The sequence below is a fragment of the Rutilus rutilus genome (assembly GCF_951802725.1).
Source record: "Rutilus rutilus genome assembly, chromosome: 4".
In the NCBI taxonomy this organism is placed as follows: domain Eukaryota; kingdom Metazoa; phylum Chordata; class Actinopteri; order Cypriniformes; family Leuciscidae; genus Rutilus; species Rutilus rutilus.
In genome coordinates this window covers 30,619,594-30,641,919 of record NC_140212.1, presented here as the reverse complement: position 1 = coordinate 30,641,919, position 22,326 = coordinate 30,619,594, and the positions used below count along the sequence as shown (strand labels likewise).

General features: G+C 39.5%; 2 protein-coding genes across 3 annotated transcripts; both read left to right on the top strand.

The window, feature by feature from the left end:
- The first annotated feature begins 13,077 nt into the window (after positions 1-13,077).
- LOC311289737 (uncharacterized protein) lies at positions 13,078-14,416 on the top strand. 2 transcript variants are annotated; one of them, XM_084407978.1, is made up of 8 exons: positions 13,078-13,197; positions 13,285-13,461; positions 13,552-13,613; positions 13,696-13,782; positions 13,870-13,911; positions 13,980-14,153; positions 14,233-14,268; positions 14,363-14,416. In XM_084407978.1, the coding sequence occupies exons 1-7, from the start codon at positions 13,134-13,136 to the stop codon at positions 14,266-14,268; spliced, it is 642 nt and encodes a 213-aa protein (XP_084264104.1). In that variant the 5' UTR covers positions 13,078-13,133; the 3' UTR covers positions 14,363-14,416. The 2 variants fall into 2 exon arrangements, with proteins under 2 accessions (XP_084264104.1, XP_084264103.1); XM_084407977.1 differs by lacking the exon at positions 14,363-14,416 and having other exon boundaries at positions 13,980-14,314.
- Positions 14,417-14,484: 68 nt separating this feature from the next.
- On the top strand, positions 14,485-16,017 carry LOC311289814 (putative nuclease HARBI1; the record flags this gene model as incomplete). Its single annotated transcript, XM_084408059.1, has 4 exons — positions 14,485-14,917; positions 14,987-15,102; positions 15,199-15,310; positions 15,405-16,017. The coding sequence occupies 4 exons, from the start codon at positions 14,485-14,487 to the stop codon at positions 15,773-15,775; spliced, it is 1,032 nt and encodes a 343-aa protein (XP_084264185.1). The 3' UTR covers positions 15,776-16,017.
- Positions 16,018-22,326: the final 6,309 nt, after the last annotated feature.

Genomic DNA, 22,326 nt, shown 5'->3' with positions numbered 1-22,326 from the left:
ACACAGGACCACCTCTCAAACTTCTCAAGACACATTTACAATATCAAACATCAGTATGAAAGAATGAGGAAATTGAGAGAGTTCCTTACCCAGAATTAAGTAGTAGTTCATGATGACTACAGTGAGAACTACTCCTGTAAATATGCCAAAGAAATAAAAGAAACTCACTTTGGAGGAGGCAACCAGCAGGAAACCCTCCATACTGGAGTTATTTATCTCAGTGGGGAGAAGGTGCAGTCCTTTGCATCGCTTTCAGCCTGTCTTCAGCACAATGCCATAGCCACATGGGCTCACCTTAACCCAGTACTGAGGAGCATACAAGAGGAGCATCCAACTGCAAGGAACATCCACTTCATTTCAGATTGCCCATGGGACAATGAGAATTCATCAGGTGAGTAAACATACTGAATAACATTTTCAAACTAAATGCAAACAGGCTAAAGTAACTGTACCTAAAAAGAGAAACATTTTCTTTATATCAGGTTGCTGGATGAAATATCCTTAAAACTGTAAATAGGAGATGGTTTAAAACTAAGGTAAACTGAGTACTGAAATGTAGTTAATTACTGTATATGCTAGGAGTATGGATGCAACTAAAAAGAAACACAGTTATGTGGGTTCATTGAGGTAATCTCCTGCAAACTCTAAAAGAGAGATGTTTAATTTTAAAAGATATGTTTAACATACACAATCTGTCATTTGATATTAGTATGTCTGTATTTAATACATGACTTTTAATCCATCTAAAATTTCTATTCTTTTCTCCTTAAGCTGACATCAACAAAACCAGGCCTTATCGACACCTGAGAAGTGTCCTGCTTTTGTAATTTTGCCTGTGGCTGTTTCAGTCCAAAAGAGTTTGACTTCCGAGCCAATGTGGAGTCAGAAAGAGAGAATGCTGAGTCAGTTTGGGAAGTAGGAAAGTGGGTCCTTGTACAATATACCGGAGAACTGTTCCCTGGTACAACCACGCAGGTATAAAGAAATATTTGGTGGTATGGATATGTGGTGTTGTTGTTGATGAAGAAAAATCCTTACATTTTTATTTATTTATTTTTGCCTTCTAGATTGTAGATGGTCAGTATGAGGTTGACACTATGAGTTGTGCTGGACCAAATCAATTTTACATTCCATCCATAAAATATGAGGTAGAAAAAGTCTGGTACTACTTTGATGACATCAAAGTAATTATTCCAGAGCCTCAACCTGCAACATCCTCAGCTTGACACTTATGACAATCTAGAAAGTAAATGCGTGCAATCCCGAATTCAGTTCTCTTTCACAGTTTATTGTGCTTGAATGGTCAAATACAAATTATTTATTCACATAAAGTAGATAAACAGTCTGTTATGCCTACGTGAGTGTAAACTGTTGGGAGCAACTCAGATGTGTAACAGTATATTAGATCTGTGGATTTGTTCTTAAAGGGAATAATGTTAATCCAAAAAACAGCTTTTAACTGAATCACTTTGTATCTTTATTATTAATCCATTTATATTTAATTCATACAGTGAAGACTATAGTGTTTTTTTGTTTTGTTTTTACATTTGATTTTTCAATTTCTGTAGTATTTATTAAAACATGTTAAATAAACCTATGCTATTGTACCAGAAAAACTTAGTGTATTTAATTTGTATATTTTTTCTATTGTAGTTCTCCTATTTATTTAACAGTTTTATATTTGCAAAATGTTTCTTTTTTTTTTTTTGTATCAAGGAATTTTATGTACTAAGTAGTTTTTCTGTTTGTCTCTGGGCTGCCTTGCTTTATTACAGAAGTAACTAACTAAAATGGAAAGGAAAAACTACATTTTCAAGGTTTACAATTAAATTAATTTTAATAAAAAAATCTACTATTAAACTATCTACTGTAGTCAAATAACCCTAGTGAAAATAAATGTACTAAAATGTATTTGAAATACATTTATTTTATGCTAAGTATAATACAAATATGTTAACATGTACAGACCCTTTCCAAAAAATTAGAATATCATGGAAAAGTTTATTTATTTCCATAATTCCATTCAAAACGTTAAACTTCCATAGATTATAGATTCAGGGCCCACAACTTAAACGATTTCAAGTATTTAGTTGTTTATTTGTACATAATTTCAAAAAATTTGAATATTACATGAAATCACACAGTAATTACAGTGATACCATGGTCATTGAACCAGGTTTTGGTTATTTTGGCAGTGTGGGAAGGTGCAAATGATATTCTATGATATTCTAATTTTTTGGAAAGGGTCTGTATATACTTAAAGGGATAGTTCACCCAAAAATGAAAATTCTGTCATCATTTACTCACCCTCAAGTTGTTCCAAACCTGTATGAGTTTCTTTGTTCTGCTGAACACAAAGGAAGATATTTGGAAGAATGTTTGTGACCAAACAGATCTCGGTCCCCATTGACTACCATAGTATATTTTTTTCCTACTATGGAAGTCAATGGGGACCGAGATCTGTTGATTACAAACATTCTTCCAAATATCTTCCTTTGTGTTCAGCAGAACAAAGAAACTCATACAGGTTTGGAACAACTTGAGGGTGAGTAAATGATGAATGATGATTTTTGGGTGAACTATCCCTTTAATATAAATACCCTGCAATTGTACTTTTGGTATACTAAATTCTTATATGCTAAATTGAAACAACTAACTTACTGCACTTTAGTTATCAGGAAATAGTGCTGAGGTGCAACTAAAGATATACTTAAGTATATTTGATTGTGCTACAGTGGAACTATTGCAAGTATACTTTAGGTAGATTTGAAATATCTGACATTTAAAGGCACACTGTGTAGAAATTGTGTTTTTGTCAAACAGCGACCCTAGAGTCGCTGTGGAATACTTGCACTGTCGTAAACACACACAAAAAAACTTGGACAAAAACTACGATAAAACCTGTTGGAAAGCATCTTTTGCAACGATTTTTGTGTGAGCATATCAGTGAACACCCCTGACCACTCGGTGAGTTTCACGTCTTTGTAAACGAAAGTTTAATGCGTTTTTAGGAAGGATTGTTCCAGTGCCCATAGGCTGCCATTCTGTAGGTGGGGGGGAGAAGCGAAAGAAACCTAAAATTCTCGGGACAGCAGCATGTGTCCAAATTTTAATCTTAACCGTTCTATTTCATCAGAAACGATCTGTAACCAGGGCTTTAAGTGTAAAATACCGAACTTGTCCTTTAACAGCTCTGATAATCGAAAGCTAGCTAGACATATGTGGAAATTATTGGACTGGTCTAATTATCAGCAATGGATGAATGAACAGCATGTAAAAAAATGACATACTACAAGCAAGCGCAACAACATACAACAGAATGCAAACAAGTTTACAAAGAGATTTATTTACTGGCCACTTCATGCGTTTTCTCAGATCGGATAGCTATCTGATTTATCAAAACGATTCCATTTACACCTGGTCACATAAATGTGTTTTTGCGAAACGGATTTAAATCCGATCTTCAATTCCCACACTATATGCAGATTTAAGAGTGCACGTCACCGAAAGCAACAGATATGAGCTGCATTTTATTGATCATCAGCTAAAATTTCAAAATCAAAGACCGCAATAAGAGAGAGCAGCAACAGCCCTGGTAAGATCATTTCATTTCTTTACTTTTAATGATGATGATTGTGTGTTAAGCGTCTGTAACTCACTTTCACTTTGATTTGCGATAGTTTGCACGTTGTCTTGATGAATAACGTTAGATGCTCAGCTTCTCATCTGCGATGATGCGTGTTCCAGTAGCTAGTATCGTCATATCTGGCTATAACATATAGCCTATAACACGTTTTTTTTTTTTTGCATTTTTGGGAGGAGTACAATTTACATATGTGGTTTCAACAACCAGATGCATTTACACTTGTCCAGTTTCGTCTGGAATGCGGCACAGACCTCCTCCTGAAGTGGTTTGAGCGATCGGATTCAAATCCGTCTTGAATGCATTTCGGAGGGCATTCACACCTGGTCTTTTCACGATCAGATAGCTATCCGATCTGAGAAAACGCATGAAGTGGCCAGGTGTAAACAGCCCCCATGACAAAAAAATACGCACGAAAGCCGAAAACAAATGCTGGTTGGCCTCTCACATCCAAATTTGAGGAAGTGGTGGGGGAAGTGATGTACTTTTTTCTTGACTTTTTTCTTGAGTAGCAAATCATCATATTATGAGGAAGAGGCTTTTGGACTGCGCATGCGCCGCGACTGAGTGCGTTGTTGTGTTTGGAGCTCCGTCGAATTAATTCAGAAACCTTGTTTTTCTTCTTTACACTCTTTTACAAACGAACTTTTTCATTTTTATAGCGTGTGAACATATCTGGAATACTATTCTCCTTAAAAAACAATCGGATTGCTCTGATATCGCTACATATATCCAACCTTTCGAACTTCCGCTACTAGCCTTAGCCCGCTAGCATTACACGCGTGGTCGCGCCTATCGATCGACTTATTTACACCCGTATCACTGAAAGCTATAATTCGCCATTATAGCACATCTGCTATAATGGCGAATATAACGGATGTGTGTCTAACGTTACCTTTGAGTGCAGGTGAGGACACCTTCGAGCTGCATTCTGTGCAGTTAGAGCTGGAATCCGTGGAGAAGCAGATCCGCGACCTACTAGAGAGACAGGCCGAGCTACGAGATCGACGTTTCGCGCTTGAAACATCACGCGCCGATGCTCAAAAGTCAATGGTTAGTGCTAACCTTTTGACTCCGACCTCGTCTACTCCATGTGTTTCTCTGCCCAGGATGCGATCATCCCTGGTTTCATTCACTCCGGCACCGACACAACAACATGGACCCTGGATGATTCCACAGCGGAAGACGCGGGCCAGGACCAGAGCTAGGACCTCTCCGCCCCTCCCGGCCTTCGAGATCTCCACCCAGAACCGCTTCTCCCCTCTACGCGAGACGGAATGCGACGCTGTGATCATCGGCAGTTCCATCGTCCGGCATGTCCGTGCTACCATAGGTAAAGGTAAGGTTCGCACTCACTGCTTTCCTGGTGCTCGTGTTCTCGATGTCGCTGCACAGGTTCCCGGGATTCTGAACGGTGACGAGCCCGTCGGAGCTGTCGTGCTGCACGCGGGAACGAACGACATCAGGCTACGGCAGTCGGAGGTTCTGAAGAAGGACTACAGGAGCCTGATCGAGACGGTACGCAGCACATCGCCTGAAACAACGATCATCGTGTCTGGACCGCTTCCCACCTACCGACTAGGACACGAAAGGTTCAGTAGATTATTTGCTCTAAATGAATGGTTAATGTCATGGTGTAATGAACAGAGACTGCTCTTTGTAAATAATTGGAATCTTTTCTGGGAGCGACCTAGGCTCTTCCGTGCTGATGGCCTGCACCCCAGCAGAACCGGAGCGGCTCTTCTGTCGGACAACATCTCCAAGACGCTACACACCATATGACTAGTAAGTCAAAGTCCAAATCACACTCTTTGCTGTCCAAACTTAATTGATATAAGTACCAATGTAGAACATTATATTGAAACTGTGTCTATTCCTCGTTTAGTGAGATCAAATAATAAATCTACTGCAGGATCTAAGAAAAATCTAATTGTGATTAAACCAGAAAATCTCAATATTAGTGAACAAAAACAATTTATAAAGCTAGGTCTTTTAAACATCAGATCGCTTACACCTAAGGCGGTTATTGTAAATGAAATGGTCACAGATAATAGTTTCGATGTACTTTGCCTTACTGAAACCTGGCTTAAACCAAATGATTATTTCGGTCTTAATGAGTCTACTCCTCCTGGATACTGTTACAAGCATGAGCCCCGTCTGATTGGTCGTGGCGGTGGTGTTGCTATAATCTATAAAGATATTCTTACTGTTACTCAGAAAACAGGTCACAGGTTTAATTCGTTTGAAGTACTTGTGCTAAATGTTACTCTCTTAGATGTAAGAAAGAAATCCATATTATCTCTAGCCTTGGCTACCGTATATAGACCGCCTGGGCCTTACGCTGATTTCCTAAAAGAGTTTGCAGACTTTCTCTCAGATCTTTTGGTCAATGTCGATAAAGCATTAATTGTTGGAGATTTTAACATACACGTAGATAATTCAAATGATACTTTAGGGGCTGCGTTTACAGATTTATTAAACTCCTTTGGGGTCAAGCAAAACGTAACTGGTCCCACTCATCGTCTTAATCATACGCTAGATTTAATTATATCACATGGAGCCGATCCAACCGATATAGATATTATACCGCAAAGTGATGAAGTCACTGACCATTACATGGTCACTTGCATACTACGTACCGCTGAAATTTGTCATGTTGCGCCGCGTTATCGACCAGGCAGAACAATCCTTCCAACAACTACAGATCATTTCTCAAATAGCTTACCTGATCTGTCTCAGCTGCTCAGTGAACCCAAACAAACAGATGAACTAGAGGAAATGACTAGCACTATGAGCACCATTTTCTCTAGTACATTAGACATCGTTGCACCAATTAGATTAAAAAAGGTTAGAGAGAAAACTAAAGCACCATGGTACAACAGTGTTACGCATGTTCTAAAGAGAGAAACTCGTAATTTAGAGCGTAAATGGAAACAAACTAATCTAGAGGTCTTTAGAATCGCATGGAAAGACAGTATGTCACGTTATAAAAAGGCCCTAAAAGCAGCCAGGGCTGAGCATCTCCGCAAACTAATAGAAAACAACCAAAACAATCCAAGGTTTTTATTTAACACCGTCGCTAGACTAACAAATAAACAGACGTTACCGGAGCAAAATATTCTGTCACAGTGTAGTAGTAATGATTTTATGAATTTCTTCACTGAGAAAATAGAAAGCATCAGAAACACAATTGTAAATGTACAATCTTTAATGGTGTCTTATGATTCAGCCTCAATTATCACCCCGCAAGAACAATTACAGCGCTTTGCAACTATAGGACAGGAAGAGTTAAATAAACTTATCATTGCATCTAAACCAACAACGTGTTTATTAGATCCAATACCAACTAAACTACTGAAACAAGTGTTACCTGTAGTGGAAGAGCCTCTTCTCAATATTATTAACTCGTCTTTATCCTTAGGTCATGTTCCAAGAATATTCAAGTTGGCAGTTATAAAACCTCTTATTAAGAAACCACAATTAGATCATAATAACCTAGCAAATTACAGACCCATTTCAAATCTTCCATTTATGTCTAAAATATTAGAAAAAGTTGTGTCCGCTCAACTGTGCTCTTTCTTGCAAGAAAATGATATCTATGAAAAGTTTCAGTCAGGATTCAGACCGCACCATAGCACAGAAACTGCGCTCGTTAAAATCACAAATGATTTACTTTTAGCTTCTGACCAAGGCTGTATCTCAATACTAGTTTTACTTGATCTTAGTGCTGCGTTCGATACTATAGATCACACAATACTCTTAGACCGACTACAAAACTACACTGGTGTTCAGGGACAGGCATTAAACTGGTTTAGATCGTACTTATCAGACCGTTACCATTTTGTCTGCGTAAATGGGGAAAAATCGAAGATAACGTCAGTAAACTACGGTGTACCGCAAGGATCTGTGTTAGGCCCTCTGCTATTCTCAATATATATGCTGCCACTTGGTAATATTATAAGAAAACATGGAATTAATTTCCACTGTTATGCTGATGACACTCAATTATATATTTCATCACGACCAGATGAAAACGCTAAATTATCTAAATTAACAGAGTGTGTTAAAGATATAAAATACTGGATGACATGTAATTTTCTGCTATTAAATTCAGATAAAACGGAGGTATTACTTATTAGTCCAAAAAACTGCCCACAAAACCTCTTACAATACAACTTTAATTTAGAAGGGTGTCCTGTTACTTTATCCTCTACAGTAAAAGACCTGGGTGTTATATTAGACCGCAACTTGTCTTTTGAAAATCATATTTCATATGTTACAAGAACAGCCTTTTTCCACCTTAGAAACATTGCTAAGCTACGTAACATGCTATCTGTTTCTGATGCAGAAAAGTTAGTTCATGCATTCATGACCTCGAGACTAGATTACTGTAATGCTTTATTAGCTGGTTGTCCTGCATCCTCAATAAACAAGCTACAGTTAGTCCAAAATGCCGCCGCTAGAGTTCTTACTAGATCAAGAAAATACGATCATATAACACCAATTCTGTCGTCTCTACATTGGTTACCTATAAAGTTCCGTATCAATTACAAAGTATTGCTACTGACCTATAAAGCCCTAAATGGTTTAGCTCCCGTGTATTTAACGGAACTTCTATCGCCCTACAATCCATCGCGCTCTTTAAGATCACTAAATTCGAGGCTTCTGGTCATTCCTAGGATATCTAAGTCCACTACAGGAGGGAGAGCTTTTTCACATTTAGCTCCTAAACTGTGGAATGGCCTTCCTGATATTGTTCGAGGCTCAGACTCGCTGTCCCAGTTTAAAACTAGATTAAAGACGCATCTCTTCAGCCAGGCATTCACATAATACTTACATTTTATACTACAGTTGAGACGACTCGACGCGGGCGATGTTTATGCCCTAAATCAATACATGATTAACTAACTGTATTTCTCTATGTACATTTCTGAAATGCACTTTCTGTAAAGCTGCTTTGAAACAATATGTATTGTGAAAAGCGCTATACAAATAAATTTGAATTGAATTGAATTGAATTGAATGTATGCTGTAAAGCAGTCGAATTTTGTAGTTCTTTTTGTGCTCGGGTTACTACCCGAACCCCGAAGTTACATAGTGCCAGTAAAAGCGATACAGACCCCGTCAGGCTCTGGCAGACGTGTCATTCAACCTATTGTAAGTCGATGTACCATCACAAGGGTCTTGGAAATATATTATGAAGGTTGAAAAGCTACATAGTGTTCCTTTAATGAGATATTATACAGAGATCATACCATTCTTACTAATAAGATAATATTAAAGTAATATTAAAACACATTTTTTGCTTAATATAAAGAAATGTGTATTGTGCATTAAAGAAGTACTCCAAATAAAGTTTAATTATAATATTTATATCAGGAAGTTTCAAGCAATATGTCAGTAAATATGTTAATGGATTTGTAGTATACCTATAAAACAAATGTATTTTAAATACATTTTTTTTTTTAAATCACTAGGGAAGTAACACAAAACAGTAAACTACAATCAAATTTATGCATATTTTGAATTGAGAATCAATTTTTAAATCGTGACCTCAATAAATTATATGAATCGAATCGTGAGGTACCAAAAGATTCCGACCCCTACCAGAAAATATACTAGAATTGACAGTATTTATTGAGCCTTTTAAACAGGGGGTTCATGAGTTTTTCAAACATTGTAAAATTGTTTTTAAAGAAAATTGCACTCGCCTTACCTGTCAGCAGTGCAGCTTGTGAGCAAAGTTTTTCTGTCCTTAAGCGCACTAAAACCTGCCTAAGAAACACCATGAGTGATGAAAGACTGAGTTATTTTTAAGGGGTATTGAGTGTAGAGTCAGAAAGAGCTTGAGGCACAAAATCCTGGCCGCCATTCTCCTGGAGGATTGTGTTGCTGTATTTGCCGCAACAGGAGAATAAAGTTGTTTTGACCTTGTTGAGCTGTGATGTAGTACAAATATGTGACCAAGTACAGATTACAATTTACATTAACAGTATAATCATAACTAATGTTTGTTTATTTAATTAAGGTTTTTTTTTTGTGAAACTATGCAATATAATAACTAATGTGAGTTGTTCTTTTGATGTTAACTGTAAAATTGTGCTTTTGAATTGAATAATTTTCATTTGAATTGAAGTAGCACTTCATCCTTTATTTTCTTTGGATACATACTGCAACAGTATAATGATTGTTTTGATTAAATGAAGAGTTAATCATCCATGTTTTCACTTTGCACTTTGAATAATTTGCAGTTGACTTGTGTAGTCCCTTTTGTCTATTTGACTTGAACTCCCTCAGCTCTATAGTGTATAGTAATAGCAATGTATAGTAATATTAATGCTAACGTTTCGAATTAGCTCATTAGCTGCTTGTTCTGAACTTCACCCTGTTCACTTGCTTAAAAACACTACGGTTAATTTCACATTTATGTTCTCTTCTTTTAGAAACCAAGACTGGCACTGGCAAATTTGAGAAGCCTGAATTTCCTGACAAGTTTACCAAGCACTGCTCTGGCAATCAGTTGCCTATTTTGTATTTATCTTTTGTCTTCGATGATAGATGTTTGTAAGAGGAAGTGTTTTTTTGTTGCCACACTCTGATGCTGTAGAAACTGAAAATCAAGTTTTTAATGTTGTTTATATGTCTATGTGGTGTTTTTAATATGCTGTACATTCATGTCAACACCATTGCTGAGTATTTTCACCTTAAAACTGCAGTGAACCAAAGACAGTCTCAAAAACGCAGTCTGAAATCGCTGTTGTTTCTGACGTCACAAGCTACCTTGTAACCAATCAGATCAACGTGTGATTGTCAACGAGTGGAATATTCATAGAACCACGTATACTAAATGAGGCAAGGTTGTAGAGTTACATTCAAGCTATTTTAAGGCATGCAGATATTTGTTTTCCATGGAAAAAATGCTTAAATGTGTTATTTTGGTGATCAAAGATGAGTTTTAAGGGATAAAATGATTGACTAAAGGGGGGCTTTTATATTAACGTTCAGTGAACGATTGCTGCACTGCTGCTCCTGGAACGTCTTGACTGCATCCGGACTCCAACCTGTTAACATGGGCACGGAAAAACAAACACCGTATACACACTGCAAACGGATTATGTGTGAACCTGGCGTGAAGAATTTTCCCTGCCATTCATGCCATTTAATAACTGCTAGGTGGTCCACCAGTAATTCTTCCACACATTCTCCTCATAGGTTCTCCAGGCCCTCTCTATGTGTTAGGTATGAGCTCCTGTCTAGGCATCAACAAATGCTACACTGTGGTTCACAGTATAAAGCCTGTAACCTAGCTGGGGCAGAGCATGTCTGTAAGCCCTCCACTCATCACTGATGATGATGATGATGATACTTCTTGCCATGGTGAGCTATGACTGGAATCAGTTCTCCTCTGTTCCTCATTTCAACTGGAGAACTGGTTTTGATGATTTGTCTCCTTGGTGTGTCACTCCCAGTTTGCCAAACACCTACTTCCTCCTTTTCCATCCACCATCTATTATACTGCCACACCACCAGACCGTTCACATGCTGCTGAATTATGTATATATATATATATATATATATATATATATATATATATATATATATATATATTATATTTTTAAGCATTTAAGGGCAAAACTGTAATGTTTGTGTGCAGAAATCATTTATACCAGATATTACAGTATTAATATTCAGAATGATACATGTTAAAAACAGTGTATGACTTTAAAGCAGAGTTCATATTATGTATCATTTTGAGGTATGACAAATCTCATTTCAAGATAAAAGACATTTTATTTTCAAGGAACAATAACAATATATCACAATAAAGATATTTTAATTTTTTTAATTTTTTTGTTTCTAAAAATAAGAACAAAGAAGCAAATTACCAACAATAGGACAAATACAACAGATCAAAAACAGAAATATATATATATTTTTTTACATTAGGTTTCTTTTCTTTTACATTAGGTTTCTTTAGGTTTTTTTGTAGAAATATTGGCTCATCTTTCAGGAAGGTCAAAGGTCATCGTATAGATCATGTGTCACTCGTTGATGAATGCTAGATGCAGAAGAGCCCTTTCATACCTCATATATTTCTGAGTTATCTGGATTTAACTGATGATGATGATTTTACTCAGTCCTTGTTTTGATCTTATCTCAGATTTGCAAAGTATCAGAGGCCTGTTGCACAAAAGTAGAATTAAGACATCCGGGATAAATGACTCAGCTGAGCTCAATGAAGCCAAAACATGTGCGTCCAGGCTTAATTGGTTGCACAAAGACCAAGCCAGGATGAGCAGACACGGATTCATTAAGCCAGGTGAAACCAATCCTGGATAGGTGCGCGCTCACGGCTCACTCAAATAGACCCCGCCACAGATCACAGATTAACTGATTTACCATGGCAACTAGAGCCGCGTACTTTTCCCCGTCGGAAGCACAAATCCTCATGGAGGCATACGAGGAGGTAAAAGATATAATTAAGAAGAAAGGCAACACCGCCACAGTGATAAAGCAAAGAGAAAAAGCGTGGCAAAGTATTGCAGACCGCCTGAATGCGTAAGTAGTGCACAATTACACACTCACCGCTCCGCTGAAACATCACAATTACAATTTTTACATTACATTACATACATAAATTACATTTAATTCACATCTCCAAAAACGCAGTTGTACTGTAATTATGAAACGGTTAAATTTTTAATTGAAATGCACTGCAGATATGAGTGAAATTGTGTAAAGTAACTCCATCACACTGTATAAAGCTATGATAAATTATTATTAAAGCCTTACATTATTATTTAACGTTACTACGCTCAGTACGGTTTAATCTTAGCCGTTGTACTCTGCTTCTTATGTTGTCCACCGTTTTTTTTTTGTGTGTTTCTCCTGCTTTTATTAATGTAAAGCTGCTTTGACAGAATGAAACAATTGTGAAAAGTGCTATATTAATTGAATAAATAGATGAGCTATAATAATAATCACTTTAATTTATATAGCGCCTCAAAGGACCCAAGGTCGGTTGCTCACTGCACTGCAAAAATGTCTTTCTTACTTAGTATTTTTGTCTTGTTTTCAGTAAAAAAAAAAATATCACAAAAATATTTTCTTGAGCAAAATTACCTAGGAAAATAAGCAAAAAAATCTGCCAGTGAAACAAGAGACCTTTTCTAAAATTAAGTGTTTATGGAAAAAGTAAACTTATTTCAAGAGAATTTTTCTTATTATATTGACAGATTTTTTATTTTTTTGCTTGTTTTAAGCACACATTTACTTAAAGTTTATATTTTTTGTCTAAACTATACTTATTTTGCTAGGTCATTTAGCAAATCAAGAAAATACATCTTTATTTAAGATTTTTTTTTGTTGATATTTTTACTGAAAACAAGACAAAAATACCAAGTCATTTTTTGCAGTGTGACTCCATTAAATGTTCTTGTGATAAAGTGTGTGTGTGTGTGTGTGTGTGTGCGTGTGATGTAGATTAAACATGAACGGGCCAAAACGGACATGGCAGCAGGTCAAAATCAAATACAAGAACATTCTGCAGAATGGTATGGTCCCTGACTAATATTTAACAAAGCACAAGCATATATTGTACCCAGAAGGTGCCTGCTCACACATTGTCTGTACTGTTTTAGCAGTGAAAAAGAATACCCACAGACAAGGCACGGGTGGTGGGTCACCAAAGGCTGACCTTACCCCAGCAGAGGACATGGCCTTGGAGCTAAATAAAGGCAGGCCCGTCTTAGAGGGGATCCCTGGGGGGAAAGAGACGAGCATAGGTTCCTCCCAAGATGCCACCCGCTTCATTCAAGGTATGTCCTTCCATCTCTACATGGGATACAACCACATTCATATTGAATCAATTTGGACTGTCTGACTTTGGTTTACCTATTGCCTTGCAGTGTCTGGCAGCACTGTGTTCCTGTTAGAGCCACCAGCACAAGCACCAGACGATGCTGATCCAGTGAGTACTCCATCAAAGGCATACTGTAGGCCTGGCATGTCTTGTCTACTAGCTTCAATATGAATCCGATTAAATGTGATAGGGTGAAAGCCCCAGTGCAGCAGCAACAGCACATGATGGAGACGATGATGAGGAGGAGACCATCTCTCTGGATTCCAGAAGGCATGAGGTATCATGTTAAGACTGTGAAAGTACTATTTACTCTACAATGGTGAGGAGTCCTCATCAAAATCAAAAAATCTAATTTCTTTTACAGGACCCAGATGCTATACAGTGGGAAAACCAGCCTGGCAACATAGTGCGTATTAATAAAAGGACACCACATCCTGCCAAATTCCAGCTGCGCTAATTGTATTGTGTTCACAGAGCTCACAAGCTATCAGAAAGTTGTATGGCAACCACCTCCGGCGCCAAATAGAACTGGCAGACATAGACATTCAGTACAAGAAGAAAAAGATGGAAAATCTTGCACTGGAGTCCGAAATAAAAAAGAGGACAATTAGGAAACTGGACCTTGAAATAAAAAAACTTGAGAGGGAGGTGAGATATGCCTTCAATGTACACTGTATGCTAACTGTAACACAAATGTATTAATCATTATTTTTCTTTCCTCCCCCAGCTCCAAGAAGATGACACAGCTCAAAATAAAAATTAGGTATATTCTCGTAAAGTCAAGTGAGCCATGACATATGAGCTCTTATTGTGAGCACACAGGACGGTGGCATCTTTCTAAGTTTTTATTTTCCCAGCAATCAGTACAAACAAGTCATCGTTATAAGGCACCGGCCTCTTTTGCCCACCCCCCTAGCACCAGGTGTGGCCACTAGCCTATATGAAGGCCCAAAATTGTGTGTTCCTTTCTGCTCTGACAATGGCATGCCCATTCTTGCGAGATGTGGTGGATGAAGAAGCACTTGTGCTGAGGAGAGCCTTCAGGCGAGAAAGGGTCTTCAGGGACCGGTTGGACCCACTGGCCTTCCCTGATGACCATCTATATGAAAGATACAGGTTTTCTGCAGATGGCATCAGGTATCCATGCAGACTACTGGGTCCCAGGATTAAGCACCGCACTGCACGGAGCCATGCACTGAGTGTGGAGCAAATGGTTTGTGTGGCCTTGCGCTTTTTTGCTAGTGGAGCCTTCCTGTACTCAGTGGGGGATGCAGAACAGCTGAACAAGGCCACAATTTGCCGCACAATAAGGAGTGTGTGTCTGACTATCAAAGCATTAGCAGATGTCTTCATCTCCTTCCCTGGCCACAGAAGACTCTGTGACATCAAAGAGGAGTTCTATAGGATTGCAGGTAAGAGGATCTACAAATTACAGGACAACTGTTAACACATAGTAGGATACTCATTACTTTGTGTGACAGGTTTCCCCAATGTCATTGGTGCAGTGGACTGCACACACATAAGGATAAAAGCCCCCTCAGGTGCCCATGAGGCCGATTTTGTGAATAGGAAATCCTTTCACAGCATTAATGTTCAGGTGAACATAACTTTTTGATATTGTCCATTGACGAACACTCTGCATTGCCAGTGATGTGCATTGATTGGTGTAATATTCCTCATCTTATGATTTCAGATGGTCTGCAATGCTGACTGTGTGATCAGCAATGTTGTGGCAAAATGGCCTGGCTCAGTCCATGACTCCAGAATCTTTCGGGCCTCTGAAATCTATCAGTGCCTATCACAAGGTAAGCCACACAACCCCTATTTATAACCATCATGGCTGTGTCAAGAATATCACTGTGTTTATGAGGTAGTAATGATGAGATTTTGTGTTGACAGGTGAATTCTCTGGTGTGTTGCTGGGAGACAGGGGGTATGGCTGCCAGCCTTTTCTCCTGACACCTTTCACAGACCCCCAGGAAGCACAGCAGGCCTACAACCATGCCCATGCCAGGACCAGGGCCAGAGTTGAAATGACCTTTGGCCTCCTGAAGGCACGCTTTCACTGCCTTCACAAATTAAGGGTCAGCCCTGTTAGGGCATGTGATATTACTGTGGCTTGTGCTGTCCTCCACAATGTGGCCTGCCTGAGGAAGGAGAGGGCCCCCAGAGTGCCACCAGCCATGGACTGGGACAATCCGGCAATCTTCCCTGATGACGACAGTGGTCGGCTGCTGAGGGACCAATATGTGTTGAATTATTTTAGTTAGTATGTGTGCTTTCAATTTTGGTTAAATATGTCCTGCGGTGGCAGAGGAATTTGGGTTTTTTTGGGTTCGTTTTTTTACGAATTTGGCCTCTTATGATGTTTGTGCGGTATACTGTGTGTAATACAAGGCTGCAGGGAGGCTACTGCATCCATTCATTTGTCTGTTCAGTTGATGTGTATGGATTTGTCCTGCATTTATTTTAGTGTGCAGACATGCAGGGTGTGTTATATACAGACCTTTGAATGTGTATGTATCATTTAGTATAATATGCTTTGATTCTGTGCTTTCCATCTTGTAGAGTCACTGTGACTTCAGTTTCGAAAGGAGCTGATGGTTTACCTGCTTTGTTTTGTCCTTATTCAATAAAGGAACATAATGTTACACATTGTGTTTTTATATTCATATGGAATGTGTATTTGTGTATTTGTTTATATGACAGAGTACTAGGGCCACACTGAGGAAAAAGGATAAAGTAATAAATTTATGAGGCTGGTTCTTTCTGCAGAAAAGCTACATATTCTTTTTACAGTTTTGATACTTATGACAATTTGATACTTAATATTCTGGCACATCAGCATGTCTTTGTTTATGAAACCATACTGAAGTACAATTTCACGAAATGCCCCACATCTGTCATTTTAACAACTGTCCTCCTTTAAAACAACACTTGTCTTTTTTTTCCCTCTGTGGCCCTAATATTCTATCATTTTATATATAGCCTTATAGTCTATGGGAAACTGTAAATTATCTAATGATAGCAACATCATCTAAAAATCATTATCCAAAATGATTGAAATTAATGATCACAAACGTTTAAATAATGACAGTGGGTCTAGTTATATGTGATAACAATGTATAGTGAGCAGTGAAATAACTATTGGTTTCCATTTGTGGTGACTGCTGACTGACATTAGGGATGAGATTAAATAGATCCTGAAATTTAGCCTGGTCTGGAGCAGGCTAGCTCCACAGAATAAATCTCCATGGTAATTTATACCATAACATATCCTCCTGCCCCCTATCCAGCTTTAGTGCAACCGGATTACGGATCAATTGAGCCAGGATCACCAAGATATCCTGGCTTAATCCCTTATCCTAGTTTTGTGCAACAGGCCCCAGATCTGTAATTTCAGTCCTGTTCAGGAGGAGGTTTATTTCAAGTAAACTGGATTAGATTAGAATAATTGTGCTCATACTTTCACTGATCAAGGGTTTACAGTATGATCAGATAATCTGGGTTTATATATTTTACATTTATTAATTGACATTTATCAATTTCACAACAAATTACTTTTTTATTGAATGATAAATTTAAAGAAAGGTCATTTTTAATAGTGTAACATTTGTTGTGGGTGTTCTCGGGGCTTAAATCTAAATATAAACTTTATGTAAATATAAATAAAACCCTCGGACACGGACGAGCTCTTTCCTTTCTTTACTTTCCACTTTTTCTCCTCTCTCCTCCTCCTTCACTTCCCTCTCAGTATTTCCGCCTCATAATAAAAGTCCTCACAACAACATTGACTTTAACAGAAATATATACTGCTGAATTAACATTGAAATAATCAAATATAACAGCAGCATTAATCTTTTAATATAATGTGCTAGACTTTTAACTCTTACACTACTTCCCCCTTATGAAAAGAAACGTCCTCGTTTCCTGATACCAAAAAAAAAAATACATCTGTAACAAAATATGCTTTCCTTACATTGGTACTTCAAAACAAAACACTTTGGGGGGTACAAGATTTTCAGAAAACAGGAATAAATCAAACATAATACAAATAACACTTTTTGAATGTGTCAGTTTTTCTGAACTTAGTTGCCATTACTCCAATCTTTCAACTATACATTAAACAATCCTGTACTCAAGAATTTTAGTTGAATATGAACAAAAATATGTGGAGATGGATATTAAAGTCATTACACATCCCTATACCGTAATGGAGGACGCACAGAACGTCCTGACCTTGTTCTCATGACACTTGCTGGCTGTTCTGTAGAAAGTTCTACATGGGATTCAGTTCCAGAACGCTCAGAAATTTCAACCTGAGGCTGAACAGGAGGTAATGTATCATCCCGCCTTTGAATCTGCTGAGTTGGCCTTACAGGCTCATGAAAAACATAAGGTCTGGAGCCTGAGAGTGCCGTAAGTGGGGGGCGTCCCATATAAGGGGATGTCATAACTGGACATGGATCAGGTGACCACACGGAGCGATAAGGTTTAAGCCGATTATAGTGAATAACTTTAGGCTTTGACCTAGAATCAAGCAGATCTTTCACTTTATATGTCACTCCAATGTCACCGGTCGGTGAGTCCAACCTGCTCAAAACTTGGTATGGACCAGTCCATTTCGGAGAGAGTTTGTGTCTTGACATAGCTGGAAGATCAACCCATACAAGATCCTGAGGTTGATAAGCCACATGTCGGAGATGGCGATCGTAGTAATGCTTTTGCTGTGCTCCCGCTGTCTGGATATTATCTGCCACGGTAGTAAAAGCAGAGCGTAGCCGTCCCAGCAAAGAGTGTACATATTCAGCCGGGGCTCCGGGTGTAGCCCTGGAAGATGCTGAGGGTACACCAAGAAGAAAGTCAGCAGGTAGGCGAGCTTCTCTCCCATGTGCTAAGAAGAAAGGTGTATGTTTAGTTGAGGAATGAACACTAGTATTGTAGGCAAATTCAACCTGTTTTAAGTGGTCATCCCATTCCCCACCTTTGGTATACAGATATTTTGCAAGCTGATCTTTTATGGACCTATTGGCACGTTCTACCATACCGTCTGACATGGCGTGATATGGAGATGTCCGTGTTTTATGAATCCCAAGCAGGGAACATAGTTCTTTCACCAAATCAGAATCAAACTGTCGGCCTTGATCAGTGTGCAAACTCTGGGGCACACCATGTTGGCTCACATAGTCTTCAAACAAGCACTTGGCGACAGTCGTTGCACGTTGATCAGTAACTGCATAGAGATTGAGATATTTGGTGAAGTAATCCATTACAACCAGAACATACCGATTTCCTTTCTGTGTAAGGGGCAACTCCGTTAGATCAGCAGCAACTTTTTCAAAAGGCATGCTTGTGACTATGTTTTGCATTGGGGCCTGCTGATGAGGTGTTTGTGGTCTCCTTGATTCACAAGCTTGACATTGGGCGCACCATAGAGTAATGTCCCTAGACATATGGGGCCAGTAGCATCTCACTAGAGCACGTTGCAATGTCTTTTGTGCACTGAAATGTCCGGTGAGTGAATGACCATGCAAAGTCTCAAACACGTTACGCTGCAATGCAGTTGGAACTACAACCTGCAGAATCTGTTCACCTGGCGGAGGTCTGACTCTTCGACAAAGGACATGATCTACAAAGGTAAGTCTTGCAAAGTCTTTCCAGAAATGTCTCAGTCCATTAGCAGCACCTTTGAGCGTTGTGTATGGGGGTCTTTTCTGCGTTAACACCCATTCACCGACAATGCTTAAAACAGGGTCAGCCTTCTGAGCCTGTAGCATATCGCCATTATGCATACCCAGGCATGTAACGCTGGAAAAGGCAGAAACCATAGAATTTGAAGACTCAAACCCAGAACTCGCAAAAGAAGAAACAGGTTGTGCAGAAGTAGGATGTGATTCGTCCACCTCAGTCTGCGTCGACGAAGAAACAAAATGGACAGGCTTGATCTCCAAGTCATTGGAAATGTTGTTCTCCCTTTCAGGTCGGCGAGACATGGCATCAGCATTGGCGTGTTTGTGACCATGTCTGTGCTCAATGGTCCAGTCATAGAGGTCGATCTCCAGAGCCCATCTTGCTCTACGTCCCGTTGGATCACCATCCAAAACCATCCTTCTCAGACTAAGCAAGGGCTTGTGGTCAGTAATGATTCGAAAAGAATGACCCATGAGATACTGACGGAAGTGACGAATGGACCAAACAATAGCCCACAACTCCCTGTCGTATGTAGACCATCGTTTCTCAGTAGGTGTCAAGATGTGACTGCCATAAGCGATGACACTTTCTTTGTCGTCAGCGTTCATCTGGGACAGAACACTTCCGATAGCTGTGTTTGAAGCGTCTGTGAAGAGCAAAAACTCCTTTGAAAAGTCTGGGTAGGAAAGAATTGGAGCATTGGTAAGTGCATGTCGCAACGAATTGAAAGCTTCTTGTTCTAACTCAGTCCAAACAAACAACTTTGCTTTCTGAGTTAGAGCATGCAGTGGCTGTGACATTTGAGCAAAACAGCGAATGAAACGCCTGTAATATGAGCACAGGCCTAAGAAGGCTCGAACTTCTGTAGGATTTCCGGGAGTAGGCCATTCCTTAACCTTCTGAATGTTTTTAACATCAGGCTGAAGACCGGCAGAAGACACAATATGGCCCAGAAATGTCACTTGCTGTTGAGCAAAAGAACATTTAGATGGTTTCAGCTTCAAGTTTGCTGCTTTCAAACGCTCAAAAACCTCTCTCAAATGTTGAATATGCTCTGCAAAATTCTTGCTGTAGACGATGATATCGTCTAAATACACAAGACATGTTTTCCAGGACAGACCCTGCAACACTAGCTGCATCAAATGTTGAAAAGTGGGCGGAGCATTGACAAGACCCATTGGCATTACTGTAAACTGATATAAAGAACGACCAGTAGTGAAAGCTGTTTTTGGTTTGTCTGTCTCCTCAAGCTGCACTTGCCAATATCCGGATGAAAGATCCATGGTACTGAATATAGAGGAACCTTTAAGCGCATCCAAGGTGTCATCTGTTCTGGGTAAAGGATGGGCGTCTTTAATGGTGACAGAATTAAGGCCTCTATAATCGACACAAAAGCGCCAGGTGCCATCTTTTTTTCGTACCATGACGACGGGTGCAGCCCAAGGGCTATGACTGACTTCCACAATACCCTTTGCCAACATGTCATCCACCTGTGACTGAATCAACTCTTGCATCGGAGGAGAAGTACGATAGGCACGTTTTTTAATGGGAACTGCATTGTCGGTATTGATTTTGTGTTTGACAATATTTGTACTACCAAAATCTGTAGGGTTCTTACTAAACAAATCACAATACTCATGCAAAAGTGAGTGCAGTTCGTTCACCTGAGGGTCAGAAAGATTCCCACTCTGAATCTCAAATGGAGGAGGTGCCTGTGTAGAAGGAGTGGACACATTACATACAGAATCTTGAGTGCATACAGAGTGTTGAACGACGTCATCTTGGTTAATTGGAGTGAATTCCCCCAGCTGCATACCTGATTGCAGTACAAAAGGGCTATTTGTTGGATTCAGGACTCGCACTACAGTTTGACCATTTTTAGCTACTGTAAGGGTGCGTGCAACTGCAATACCATCCAACTTAGATAGATATGGCTCAAGCAACCCACTGTAACCATCTGCTAAACCTGCATTAACAGCAAACGGTATAAGCTGAGCTGTACAATGCATCTCACACTGGGGAGGAACGGTAGTAGTTACAGTAATTTGAGCTGTGCAATGTGCAGGGGCAAGCTGAGATGTGCTTAACAATTGTAAAGTCTGATCATAAAGACAACATAACCCCTTTCCAACATGCAAGATTACCTCGTGCTTCTGGAGAAAATCCCAACCAAGTATGATACCCTGATTCACATTTCTGATGACCTGCATGTCATGCTGTAATGTCAGTGCACCTAATTTCAGGTTAACAGTCACAGTTCCCAGAGTATCTAGATTCTGACCCGTTACAGACTTTGACAGGATAAAATTACCCTTTAGTGGTCTTTTGCACAATGAAGGAAGTGCCATACGGGTAGTTTCATTAATAAATGAAATACTAGAACCAGTGTCTATCATGATGTGCATGTCAGTACCTTCAACAATGCCATTGATGTGTGCTGTACAAATGTCCTTCACCTTTGTAGCAGGGCAGTGTTCAGTCTCTGGATGGCTGGTGTCTGTACTCATCATCTGTACGGTGTCGTGTGGGGCTGGTAATGAAACAGCTGATGTGTGCCCCGTCGCATCAGCTAGTGGAAGTTTCCCTGATGATGGCTGTGATGATCTGGGTAGACATCATGTGGACCACTCTGAAGATCCAGGCTTGGATGCTGAGGTCTGTAATGATGGCCTTTGTAGTCCTCAAAGGTGACACGTTTGTGCTGAGGGCTTGGACTGCGTCGTTGAAATGACGAGCGGTTGTAAGACATGGTGTCACTCCGTTGTCCCCGTCTGTCGTCCTCGTAGTAGTCGGGGCAGGCTGTAGTGGAGTATTTTGGAGAATAGCCATCCTTGAACCTCTCCCTACGGTGAGGCGAAAACTCCACTCTGACATTATGCTGGTATGTGTCGTCACGTCGTCTGCCAAAGTCTCTGCGACGGCTGGGAGATCTTCTGTAGCTGTCAGGTGAAGGAGAACGAGCATCTGAACGTCTGGTTGGTGAATGTCCATACGGCGCATTCCATGCCATAGAATACCTTGTTGGACTGTGCCGATGTGGTGATGGCAGGGCCGGCCCTGACCAATTTGCTGCCCTAGGCAAGATTTTACCTGGCGCCCCATTTAACCCTGTCATTGTGTTCATGATTTA